Genomic DNA, 13,752 nt, shown 5'->3' with positions numbered 1-13,752 from the left:
TTTGCTGCTGGCTTTGTGCGTGCACTCCAACATTCCCCGTGTGCACCGCTCTAAGAATCCACTCAACCCTCAAAAATAACCCCACCATCTTCCCCACCATTAGAGACAGACTAATGTGCTGGAAAATCTGTTGTGTGTTGCATTTCAGGATTGCTGAATGTCAGGATATCTCATCTTCCTCCTCGCTTGTCTCCCAATCTCCTGTTTTTGTCCTTTCCTCCTTTCTCTTAATTATACTTTTACTACATGATCAAACTCACACACGCACCCTTTTTATTTGTCACATTCTTCCTTTTTGATTATTATCATTAATTTTCTATGACATACCTGACCCTTTGTCTGTATACCAGAGAAAAACATGCTTTTGTTGCTCTCTGCCTGCCCGGTGTCATGTCTGCAGGCGTGTCCTTGTACTTGCGTTTTTGTTATTGCTGACACACAAGATGTCATCAGACTGAGATCTGTGGAGTGCAGTAGAAGAATCAAATGCTGTTCTTTCATCACCTATCTCTGCAGTTGTATCCAAGTTGAGCTGTGCGTCTGAATGAAAGCATGCAAACAGGGGGCTACATGTTTGATTTTAAACAGTTTTCACATCAAACATTTATCATTAAAAAAAATAATCAGAAATGAAATTATAGGAAAAGTAAGCACTCATTTAAAAAAAAAAATATATATATATATATATATATACATAGATTCTGGTGGGACATTCTTCTCACTCACAAAAGGTCTGAATTTCACACCTGTGGACATGCATTAGTGGAAAAGTGTCATGGGGCTGATACACACCAGAGTTGTTAGGGGTTTGATGCCTCGCTCAAGGGCACCGCAGCAGTACTTAAGGAAGTGACCTGGCACCTCTCCAGCCACTTTACTCTTTGAAGTGACTACCCTCAGTTCTTCCTCAAGTCCCCACAGTCTGAGTGAACATCCGTAGTGACGGAGTATTTTGGAGGATTAAGATATCTACATGAAACTGGAATTTATGTATCCTGGGGAAAGAAAGGATTAGGATGAATATTGCAGGTCACTTCCCTCAGCATTGAGCAAACACTAAAGGAGTTTCTAATGACCAAAAAATGTTCAACAAAGATAGAGCGACATTGTTTTTTTTTTTATATGGATTGTGTTGCTGAAACATTTTAAACCTCGTTTTGGTCTCCACACATGTGACTTTGGAGTGAGACCTGTGGATGAGGCAGACTGTGGTTATTTATCATGATGAGAATTTCACTGTATATGTCGATGTTTCGATGATGACATTCAGAAGAAAGCGAAACATTTATGTAATTTTGAGATTTCCACGTCAAGATGACGCTGACACCAGAAGTTGAGATGGTGTCACATTTTAGTTAATCAATACAACATAGCGCCACATTTTAGGTATTTGTCATCTGTTTAAATTGTTTGTTTTTTTGTTAAACAAAAGCAGACATACAGTTTGTTTTTTTCTGTTATGTTCAGGGAAAGAGAATTTTCAACCCTAAAAAAGTAGATGTTTTCGTGTTGACTTACATGACATGCAGTACGTAGTAGTATAATATCTGCCTTTGATGATGAATTAACCACAGAACAGCCAAGAAAAAGCTGCAGAAAAATATCCACAAGCTCTGCCCTCATATTAATTTAGAGGCCAAAAGATTTTTAGATTTCCTCTGTATGCATATTAAAAACTGTACAGGGACCTTGAAATTACAAACTGCTCATTTGAACCAAGGTTGCTATTGAAGCCCAACGCTTTCGAAATACATTTGATTCCTATTTCAGACCTTTCATTGTGATTTCATTAGGTGCTCGGTGGAGCAGCAGGAAGCAACCTTTTAGTGAAATCAATGTGAAAAGCGATTAGTATCGACACTGGATCCTTTGAAATACAAGGCTGTGTGAGAAATATATAGCGTAGAACAACTCTGTGGGAGCCCATCGCCGTCAAATGTAGATGTGCGAACACATTAGCCTGGGAGTCGTTGGAGAAAAAAAGTTAATGAGTGAGTGATAAAGGAGCATGGCAACCAATTCCATGTTGGTGAGAAGCAGAAAGGAAAACGTGAGAGAAGGAATAACAAGGATATTAAGTGTCTAATGGTATAACATTGAGCTAACTTGAACTTTAATGTGGTGAGAACAGCAGTCACACCAGCAGCCATTAAAGTCAGCACCATAAACAACCTCCCCCCTGTTCTGAGCATTAACCTTATCAACACATTGTTTACACAGGAGCCATGTTCTTCTGTGTAAAGCTCACATTAAAGGTAGTGTTGCACCGTATAACAGGATCAATACAGAGAATCTGACCATTTTGATCATTTCATCACTTCTCACATGATAACTGGAAAGACTGACAAAAGGAAAAACAACCCTTCAATCCTTACAGCCCATCAGCCACAGTTAGACACACGACCTTACGTGAGCTGCTTAAGTTATGACTTGTAGTAGAAATGCTTAAGTCAGCCTAGAATTTACTGATTTAACTCCAAGAAGAGACGATGATTCAGCCACGAAATGCTAATGTAAGATGTTGTCCAACTGAAGCTCACAGCTTATCAAGTATGTTGGTTTATCTTGAAATACACTGTTTAATTGATTCAATGAATTTGAACACGATAAATAAAAAATAAATAAAGAAAAGATTTCACCAACTCTGAAAAGGAGTAGAAAGATGTAAAATAATGTAAATAAAAACACATTTATTTTTAACCCTTTGGGTCACACTCATTCATGTCCATTTCCCAGTCACAATCGATCGTTGTGAAGCAGTTTATTGTGAAAGGCAAATCTCTTAAATGTACCTTTCAAACTGGACCACTCCTGTGATACATTATAACCTGGTTTATCCGACCCTGGGTCTGACATCAGAGGTATGAACATGCTTCATTTTGCCTTCAAGAAATCACCAGGGTCTTGATTGTACGGTAGACTTAGCAGCTCCCACTGGTGTTGAAAGAAATGTGCAGTATACATGCAGTACCTCAAATGTCAGAATCAGAATCAGTTTTATTGGCCAGGTATGTTTAATACACAAGGAATTTAACTTCAGTAGACTGTGCTCTCAAATCTGGACGATGTCACTGACACTACGTTCATATCTGCAGTATGTTAAGGCAGTATGACAGGGACAGATTGTGCCAGAGTTGCTTCTAAGTTTTTCCGTAGGTGGTAATTAAATGAATATGTATCAGAACCATTTGTAAGGTTATATGTTAGAAAGCTTCCATTTGCAGTACAATTTGATTTTACTTCCTTCAAAAACCACGTCACAGGAAATTCACCAGATGTTAAAATGTCGGACACACTTTTGTCTATTTCAACTAAATCACATTTGCAAATCAATCTTTGCACATTATTTATGAATGTGTGTGTGTTGTAGACACCCAACACAGATTTATTCAACTCTAGATTTATTAGAGATGTCATCATTTCTTAGGTTATTCATGAAGACTCGCTGAGACATTTGCACAACCAGCTGTTTCATCCAATTTGGCAAGTTCAATATGAGCCTTTGACAGTTTTAATTATGTTGCAATCAGCCTCTTTGCTTAATCTGTAATCTCGGTTTCAAGATGACTAATTGCCAGCAACAGCACTTACAAGTCTCTTCTGCCTTCTGTCCTTTTGGCTGCATGCTGACTATCATCAGTAAATGCTGTCTCTTCCACTCCTCTTCTTCCTCCTCTTCTCCCACACTCACTTCACAAGAGCATCTCCCAGAAATACATGGAGACAGTTTATTCAGCACTCTCCTTGCCTGAGTTTAAAACATGAGGCAGGATGAGAGCGTACATCAATCTCATTTCAAAGTCTACATAGTTTTCTTTGGAAAAACACTGCGCTAACCTTCATCATGCTGTTTGAATCTTTTGCTGATCTTGTTCCTTAAATACATAATGGCACAACACAATGACGAAAAACAGCGACCTACCTTATGATTGTTGAATGTTTGTGAAAAACGATTGCTCCAATTCCCATTACCCATTTTCAATCAAAGTCACGTGGAGAATCTTCTTTCTTCCCGAACAATAGGGATTTATTTTTTACAGATATCAACACCTAGAGCACTGAAACACGACAACATTTTCAGGAAACTTTCCCTGTGGGACTGAGGGGAGACAGGAGAGTAGAAATGAGCTCACATTCTCTATCTGAAAGCAACATGTCAGGATAAACCTTTCTGCTATGTTCATATGATGCTAAAAGTCCTTTCTCTGAAATCTGAATGAAAAAATGTGATGATGAAAAACTACAAAGAAGAAAGAACCTAAAACAATTGGTTAAAGGGGGTTTTAATAACCTTTAATAACCTGTGTTCAGGGCTGCTGAGCTTTGTCATTAAGGTACAGATACAGTCTCCTGCTTGACTCATGTTACTATAAAACATTGTTAGAGAATGTGTACTTTCAACAGATTGGTTATTTTAGCACCATTGTGATTTTGTAATTTGAGAACAAAACAATTAAACCTTTAAAAACACTGCGTTCACAATATAACACTAAATAACATCCAAAGCAGACAGCCTGAGATGAAGCTCTCTTCCAGCCTTTCAAATGTTCCAGTAGTGGGAGTGTGGAGTCATTTCCATCACTCGAAGTGGGTGATGTGAGTGTGGAGCAGCCTGGAGGTAAAAATGTGCTTCTTAATAGCAATAATCCAGCTGACTTATCTTTGGCGCCCACCAGCTCAGCCAAAGTGCCAAAGATGCCAAACTGCCACCAGATCCAGAGACACGAGTTACAGCTCGCCCATCACGCACCCTCTCTGGAAATCAATGACGTGTTGATGGAATGTGTGATTAAAGAGGACTAGATTCATGTTTGCTCTGTCTGTTGGGAGATTTCCCTTTGAGGCTAAACTCAGCTTCAGCAGTGCTATTCTGTTGTCCTTGAAGGAAATATGCTCAGACGTGCTGACACTTGGTTAAAAGGTATAAAAAGCCTGGATAACTTTACTTATTAAGCCCACTAGCATTCCTCATGGTTGTTACAGAACATACTATGGTTTGTTCACGATGTGATTGTGAGGCGTTCATCAGACTGACAGCCTGTGGGAAGACACTGTTCTGGTGTCTAGTTGTTTTGACTGTTCTCCCAGCAGAGGAGTTTAACACTTTGAGTCTGAGGTGTGAGGAGTCTGCAGTGATGTTGCCTACCCGTTTCTTGACCTTGGACCGGTGTAAGTCCAGGAAGGAGGGAAGCTCAGCCCCTGATTGTCTGTTACAGTCTGTGTTATTACAGTATTGTATATAACATGCTGTAATGTCATTTTGGAAATCCTGTTGAGCGCAGGAAGGATACCTGCTGCCATGCAAAAGCTAATGGGGATCTAGACACAAACAAACATCTCTGCAAAACAAGCCAAAAAAAAATACAAAATTAGCAAGATGATGTGGTTCTTTCCCACTCTCAGGTTATGATCTAACTAATCAGATTAAATTAAGAACTTTGTACAATTGTGTCTGTGAGAAAAAAGCCTGAAAGTGAAATAAACACAAAGCCTTAAAAACAAAAAGAATAAAAACCTTGAACCATTTCCTGTGAGATAGGAAACCTCAGGGCTTCATAAACACACAGCACTCATCCTCCAAAGACCTTATTGATGTCGACTCTCAGGCCCCACAGCTCTCCCTGAACCTCACATTGGTGTTTCATTGTCTGAAACATGAGCGCTAGAGTAAAGCTCAGCCTTCATCTGTCACAGCGAGCGCGCGGAGCAGTGGTGCATAGGCCTCGTCCCACGCTCCGTGCTCTGGGCCATGCATATTGTATGAGTGTGTAACCTTCATCCATGCACGCATCTGCCAGCAGACAGGTTAAGTGTGCAGGGTTTAGTGATGTCCAGGAATGCGCTGTCGTGGTGTTTAGCCGATTTATTTCTCAGTCGATAAAGATCACTGTCCTTCTGATTCGGCTTGTTTTATTAAAGCGTTAACGACTGTTTCTCAAATGGCTGTGGGAGGCTTGATGTGTGCTCTTAAAATGCGTCTTTAACAGCTATAATAGTAACAACTTAATGGAGGTTTGAGGCGATACCTTCTGAGATATTTCATAAAAACAGTGAAAGATGTGCTTGATTTATCCGATGTCAGGCGGGACCCAATACTTGCTTTTAAAGTCAGTAACCTGTTTGACATTATTAATCAAAGGATGCCAATGGTTTTATTGTGCAGCTGTAAATTTGAAAAGAGAAACTGAGAGGCAGAAGGAGATATTGAGTTTGAAACGCTGCCACTGAAGTGAGTAAATGGGAGGTGTTAATGTTTGGATACACTAATGCAGTATAAACTCAGCCAAATGGTGAGGTAGTAAGGGGACGACTCTCTCCCACTCCCCACCCCCAAACTGAGGGGGCGTTGGATAGCCGAGCACAGTGGTTCTGTTACTGGTTTATCCACATGACCCAACACCAACACGCTGACAAGAAATCTCGACCCAAATTTCAGTTTTTCAACCGATGAGATTTAATGAATGGAAAAAGTGCAGTTTGGACCTTATATGGTACAAATGTGAACTTTCAGCCACACATGAAGCAATGACCCCTTTGAAATCCACTCCAAGACCCACTTTTGGGTCCCGACCCACCAGTTGAGAACAACCGGCCTAGCAGTTATATTGGAGGATATAGTCCTTATTGCTGCGGCCGTTGGTTCATATCCAACCTCAGGGTTTTCCCACACTCTCTCGTCCTGTCTTATCTAATAAAAGGCAAAAAAAAAAAAAAAAAAGATGCATGGCTGAGGAAGGGAACACTCATGACTCATTTTGCAGGGCACCGTATTTAACAGATAATAAATCTCAAACCACCCACTTTCACCTTTTTTGTTTGACTAAAGTGTTTGTGATTCTCTCTCTTTCGTCCCAGATTCTGATCGGAGAAGTGACCACCTTCTTCGTGAAGGCGGAGGGAGCTCAGGAGAAGACCATAGTGACCGCCGACTGCTGTTATTTCAACCCTCTCCTTCGTAGGATCGTTCGCTTTCTGGGTCAGTCGTAGTCCTAAAAAGTTAAAGGTTCTTCTGCTTCGACTGAAAAGAGTCTCTGCTCTCTGGGACAAAGTCTCAGCAAGACATACATCAGTGCTTGTTTGTTTCGAGGGCAGGGAGGAGCTCCATGTTCCAGGTTTCTTGTGGGTTAACTTCTCCTGCCCTTCTCTTCGTGTCCTGTTCTGTTACTGTCATTCCATTATTTATCTAAGTTATGAGTTTTCTAAAGTGATGAGTAAAAACATCTATGCCTGTCTGGCCTTTCACTCCCACACGGTTATTGTTCAGTGCCGACATTTAACTTCCATCCAATTGCTCTTCTTTGACTCCTACAAGAGACATTATTCACTTAATTTGAGTTTACAAACAACTCCCTTCTCACTTCCTCCATCTTGTTTTTTTTTATTTATTTATTTATTTCACACACAGGTGTATACTCCTTCGGTCTCTTCACCACCACCATCTTCGCCAATGCAGGTCAAGTGGTGACAGGAAACCAGACGCCTCATTTCCTTTCAGCATGCAAACCAAACTACACAGCTCTGGGCTGCCAGTCTCCGCTGCAGTACATCACAGAGCGCCGCGCCTGCACAGGAAACCCATACCTGGTGGTGTCTGCTCGCAAATCCTTCCCCTCCAAAGATGCAGCGCTCAGCTTTTATTCAGCCGTCTACACCGTGGTAAGAAAACGTTTTACCAGGCAGTAGGTAAAGGGAGGGCTGCTGGGTAACTAAGGGGTAGGATGATGTTCTGTGATGGGTTCCTAACGGTCGTGTTGGGAGCCTTACATACTTTTTGTGGCTTAATTGTTTTTACTTATTAGTGGAACTGTTGAATAGAGCATGAGTATAATTTCCCCTTTATGGCCATTTAGTACATCAGAGTGTGTCATAGGAAAAGAGTGTGACATCATCTAAATCATCTATGTATGCTACACAGATCAGTTATAGGTCATGTTGTCTCAACGTTTTCTAATTGAAGGCTTATTATTGATTCAAAGCATTACAAGTAAATGATTAGTTTAACAAATATACAGATCTAATATTATGTAATGAGTCATGTATCAAGTTGCTCACACAGAGCAGAACAACGCTCCTGCCTTCTGATATAAAGATCTGCTCAAGCAACAGCATCTCTGTGGTTGTGTCATGATCTCAACTTTGCATTTGATGTGTCGTCGTGAATTTGAGATATTTGGCACAGGTTGTCAGGGGCAACAGGCATTAAAGATGACTGCACGGAAATAATTAGATTCCATTATGACGCTCTGCTTTGCTTTCGTTGGTCAAACAGAAAGATCAGTGCTGATTTCAGTCTGGCTTTAATCTGAGACGAGAAGGACATTTGTTCTTCTCAGGGAATCAGACCCTGCTATTTATTGTTATAATTTTAGTCAATAAGATTGCTTGTTTCTCAGTCAGATCCAGATTGAAAGATGTAATGGGTTCCTCCTTGAGTCTAAATTCAATTTGGATGAAAAACAGACCTGTATCTTTTCCATTATCATGCTAACAAAGAGACAAATAAACATACATTTCTCAGCTTACATAGAGAAGAGAGGACATACATAACATCAAAAACAAAAGGAAGACGCATCTTAGTCATCTTGTGATTCTCACACAAATCCTCTTTTCTAGCACCAAAATGCATGTGTCTCCAGAATAATAAAGGATTTAATTAGAAGAAACATTTAGTTCTGATTAAATGTTGCTATTATATTTGTTTAATTTCAATGCCGTGTCCTTGTCATTTTTAGAAGCATTTAAATAAACCTTGAAGCTGTATTCACTTGGTTTTCTTTTGGGATCGTTCAGCTGCTTTGAAACCTCGGTAGAGGTCGCCCTCTTGTGGCTGCTCAAGCAAACGCACTGCTTGGTTTTATGACAGCAGGCTCACTGGAGACCTACAGATTGAACACCTGTTTCAGTTCACAGAGAGAAAAATAACACGTCATTTTTTTTATTTTTGAAATCTTACAGATGTACGTGACCCTGGTGTTCCGCACCAAAGGGACTCGTCTGACCAAACCCACCCTGTGCCTGGTGCTGCTGTCTCTGGCCGTGCTGGTAGGGGTGATGAGGGTGACTGAACATAGAAACCACTGGAATGACGTCCTGGCCGGGTTTGTCACCGGAGGAGCCATCGCTGCCTTCTTGGTAAGAAGGAGCGAGGGAGACCGGCTCAGTGATCACAACAGGACAGATGAAAGGGGTCAAGAGCAAACATAGGTGGACACAATATAGGGGTGGAAGAAAAGGGTTAGAAGAGTTTAACTTTTTACTTATTATTCACCTTTCGTAAAAAACAAATTACTGAACTTTGCCATTTTACAATCTTCTAGATATGTTTTTTTTATTTTTACAGCTTCATAAAGATAGATAAACCAAGAGTCAAGGATCCAAACCATACAAGCTGCTAGATATTTCACATGCTGTATTTTATGTCCATCATACCTTCCTTTGACCAAATTTATCGACTGTACATCCTTTCCCATACATCCTTAATATAAATAAGCAATTGTATGTTCAAAAATAATGAATTAGCCAAAATGTCTATTAATCATCTTCTGTGATCATTGTCACAGATAGAATTCACTACTATATCATATTTCAACCACTCTGTCCCATGTGACCTGGAAACCCACTACGTGATTAACAGGGTTGCGTCCACAGCTGCAGAGCAGAAAGGTGAGACTGTGAAAGCTGGAAGAGGGCGCAAGCTAGTCGAAAATCTCAGGGCAACTTTAAACGCACACACAAACACCCCCCCCCCCCGCTGTGCAGAGCTGGACTGTAGTCACATGGAGAAGTAGCCATGCGTTCTGCATATCTGGCATCATGGCAAAAAGTGATATGACCCAGCATATCAGTTCCCAACTGTGCAGCACGCCAACCTCATCCCCAAACACACACGGCCATCCTGCCTTAATTTGAGTGCTGGGGTGATGGTTTGACAATAGACTAATGATTAAGGGGGGATTGAGGCAAAAGAGGACATACTCATTTTACACCTATAAGGTTGATTGAAGTTTTCTGAATCGTGACCATGCTCCATCCAAATTATGCTATTTCACCCGAGACGTCTTGATCTTCATACATTTTCTGGAAAATCTACCAAGGTCTGTTTCTACTTCAAAGATCAAAGTGCTACCCAAGGTTTATAAATCTACCCACATTATCATTCTTCTCTCTCTCTCTCTCTCTCTCTCTCTCTCTCTCTTGACTTGACATTGAATAAATATCTCTCCCTTCTTTAACTTCGTGTCTCTGCCCTCCGTCAGGTTTCATGTGTGATCAACAATTTCCAGCCAACCCAGCTTGCGATGCCATCTCCGCCGCCTCCACAGCGTCCAGAGCCGTCCATGGGGCTGCCCCTCCTCACCCTGCCCCGCGTAGAGAGTCCACTCGAAAAGTTAAGTGGCGTCCAGGTAAGGGATGGGGAAAAGATAAAACAATGCTCATTTGTTTGTGATTGAAAGGTTTCCTTGAACCAATGCTAGCTTTGACAATTGCTTATGTTGATCGGGGTGCTATGAGTAAAGTTTATTGACAGCTGTTGGGATTTGCTATTACATTTGGCACATGCTTCCACCACAGCTAATCACAAAACCTCTAATGTAGCATCGTCAACATTGACATTTTTTCAATACGGTTTGGTTGATCAGTCACGTTCAATCACTGCCAAACTCAGAGTCCTTGACTCGAGTGCTACAACACTGTTTGTCACTGCAAGTATGTTAGCGTGCTGATGTTAGCGTTCACCTTAAAACAACACTTTGCCTCAGCTCAACCTCACAGTGGTGCTGTCAGTGATGTTGCCAGTCATGTCTCTTTTAAGAGTGCAGCTTTGGCTCATGTGGTAGGTTGTCTATCAACCAGAAGGTTGAGGGTTCGAACCCGACCTCCAGCAACAATATGTCCAATGACCACTCGAAGTGGTCCTTCTGCTTCGTCGTCGGTGTATGCATGCGTATGAATGATGGTGACTTTACATAGCAGTGTGTGGCATGTGGTGTAAAAGCAGTTTAAGTAGTCAGAAGATGAGAGTTCATTGACTTCAGCGAGAACTTCTCAGTGGTTGTTTCATTTAATCTGGATGTGTCTTTGATTCTTCTTTTTGTCTGATATCTCTGTCGTATACACTTTCTCTTGTCGTCACTTTGCATTCTTGTCTCTCTCTGTATCAGTCCAGTGAAGTTCATCGGCTCTATTCTTTCTCGTTTAAACTTCAAAAAGATTTTTAACTCTTAACCTCACTACTGCTTCGCCTCTCCTAAACGTCTTTCTGTCCTTTTCCCTCCTGTTAGGTTCCAGGGATATCGTATTCTGAGATCACATGACCATCAGCCAATCCCGTCCCCCACCCCTCCCGATGTGCTCCTTCCCTCGCGACGTTGCCTAACCAGCGCAGTCTAGACCTGCCCCCTGACTTACCCCCCTCCTGTCTTGCCCACCCCGACGGACGAAGTGCTCTCCGACGAGTGAAATCCACACAGGTCTAATGTCCAACCAATCACAAGGGGCAGATCAGGAACACTTGCACATGGCGAGCACGGCTGAGATCAGTCATCCCCGAAAGATCAGCAGGAGATGGATACTTTTCCTTTCAGCCCACTTCTGTCTTGTTTGTCCTCCAAGATGGCCTCCTCTTTCTTTCAGGTGAAAAATACCCGATGAAAGACCAATCAAAGCCAGAGCTGTTGAAGCAATACTGTGCCCTCTTCCCTTATCCTGGTGTCCAAACGAGACTTAACAGTGACTATCAAGACTGTTGGCTGGGGATGACTTGATGAAACACTCGATCAATTCAAACACTCAGCAGCAGTGTGGGTATTTTATTGATCAAAGAAAATCTCAATCACTGGATGATCGTCCCTGAAAGACCCTTTTGTAACACTCAGGACATAAAATGAGGGAAAAGGACTGGAGTAAAAACAGACTTTAAGTTATCTAATGCAGGTACTGTCCAGGATTCAAAGCACAGATCCTTTCTGTCCTCAAAGCTGACCAGAGAAGCCGTCAAAGAAGAAAGCACTTTTGGGACGTAAAGCACAGAGGAACCTTTAATGTGTTCAGTAACCTGTGTTTGTTTCTGATTTCATTTGGGGGGGTATATCATTATGATCTAGCTGTATATTGTGTGAAGTGACAGAGGAGACCATTATACACACAAGTGCTGTGCTTGTGACACTCATTAGTCTTGGGGGATCAGACAAGTCGTCCCTTGAGTGAAGTGAAGTGAACTACATTTCCATATACTTACTATTCAGGTGTGTGTTTATAAATGTCTGGAGGTTTCCGTCCATGCTGTGAAATATTGGAAAAGTTGTTCTACATCCTATTGTCAAGCTTCAATGCTTTCCTCCTGCTCTTTATTTCTTTCACATTTACATCTGTTTTATTTCAAAATAATGGATACAGGAGAAGCATTCATCTTTGTGAAATGTTCGCTATTTTCCTCTGACGTCACGCAGGAAGCTCAAATGCTGCTGTTATTTGGACCCACTGTGGACCAGCAGGTGTCGTATCATATCCTGTCGCTAGGAGAGAGTCCGATCTGATACATTGCGATACCATCTAATACAATACAAAACGATACACGATGACATACTTAGGAATACTTGGGCTTTTCAGGGGCGCCGGTAGCGTATCGATTAGTCGTCAAAGCGGTCGGCCCAGGTTGATATCTGAGTAGTTCCCCTCTTTTTCTCTCCCTGAGTTTGAACTCTTGCCACTGTCTTATCGCTACAATAAAGGCACACGAAGCCAAACAACTGATCATCTTTTAAAAAAAAAAGTGCACCCCAATTAATATTCCAGATTCAGTATTGTGTAAAAGGTCTTTTTTAGCCAACGTGTCCTTTGCTAGGTTAGCTAAAATATTTAGTCTTCTCTAGAAATGCACAGATGCACAGATTTCCCAACATGTCCCGGTTCTTTGGAGGGGGTTAAAAGTCTCTGAGCAGTGAAGTGATCATGAGTGGTTTGATGCCTTATATATATACATAACATGACTACAGCATCTGATCTTTCTGTCCTGAACATGACTTCAGAGAAAAATGCTGTGTGAGTTTGTTTAACAGCATCAGGTGTTGACGTTCAGTTCATGTAGTCGTCCGTTAAGTTATTGGAAGACTTTCCTGCTTCGGTCGGACATCTTTTCCTCACACTGACTTCAGAAAGCCAGTGGCACAGACCAGTGTGGAACACAGAGGTAAGACCTCTGAGTTTTGTATAGTTTTGTACAGTATATAGGTTTCTTTACGCAGTATATAAACTACATTATTGTTACGTTCAACCTGTGTGAGCAAGTTGAAGCTGTCTGAACCTGTCGAGGAACTAGGGCTTTCATATTAGTATTTAAAACGTTCGATATGATTCTAGTCAAACTCAAACAATAAAGATACCCGTTTCAACGCTAGTACAAGTCACAGACAACCAAGTCTGGGTAACTTATTGGTTTTAATTACAAATACTGCAGGCAGACCCCGACACATATTCTAAATTGCTTGAATCTGTTGGCACCATTTCGAAAATGTGCCAGCAGATTTGTGCAACGTAGACAGTGTTCTCTCTTTTTCGGTCTTGTTAAAATGTGATTGAAGATTTGACAACTTTAAAGCTTCTGCACTTTTTGATACTTTCAATCGTTAAAATACAAAATAACGGCGATTGTGTCAGAGACTGTGAAAAGAATCAAAGAATCGAACTTTTTGTCAACCTTACCCGGAGCACGAGCAGGAGCCTGAACGTAGCGCCGTGAAGAAGAACCTGAAA

The 13,752-nt window shown here is 41.3% G+C and overlaps 1 protein-coding gene across 2 annotated transcripts in view; it reads left to right on the top strand.

The window, feature by feature from the left end:
- plppr2b (phospholipid phosphatase related 2b) overlaps positions 1–13,752 on the top strand; it is a 44,824-nt gene extending 31,072 nt beyond the window's left edge. The window contains exons 4-8 of one of the 2 annotated variants that reach the window (XM_079337933.1): positions 6,856–6,976; positions 7,406–7,656; positions 8,956–9,132; positions 10,257–10,387; positions 11,283–13,752. In XM_079337933.1, coding sequence (XP_079194059.1) covers positions 6,856–6,976; positions 7,406–7,656; positions 8,956–9,132; positions 10,257–10,387; positions 11,283–11,391 — 789 coding nt within the window. In that variant the 3' untranslated portion in view covers positions 11,392–13,752. Of the gene's footprint in view, positions 1–6,855; positions 6,977–7,405; positions 7,657–8,955; positions 9,133–10,256; positions 10,404–11,282 lie in introns of both variants that reach the window. The other variant, XM_079337934.1, reaches the window with a different exon arrangement.

Source organism: Symphodus melops (assembly GCF_947650265.1).
Source record: "Symphodus melops genome assembly, chromosome: 2".
In the NCBI taxonomy this organism is placed as follows: domain Eukaryota; kingdom Metazoa; phylum Chordata; class Actinopteri; order Labriformes; family Labridae; genus Symphodus; species Symphodus melops.
The sequence above is the reverse complement of the archived record's forward strand: the minus strand, read 5'-3'. Positions and strand labels throughout refer to the sequence as shown.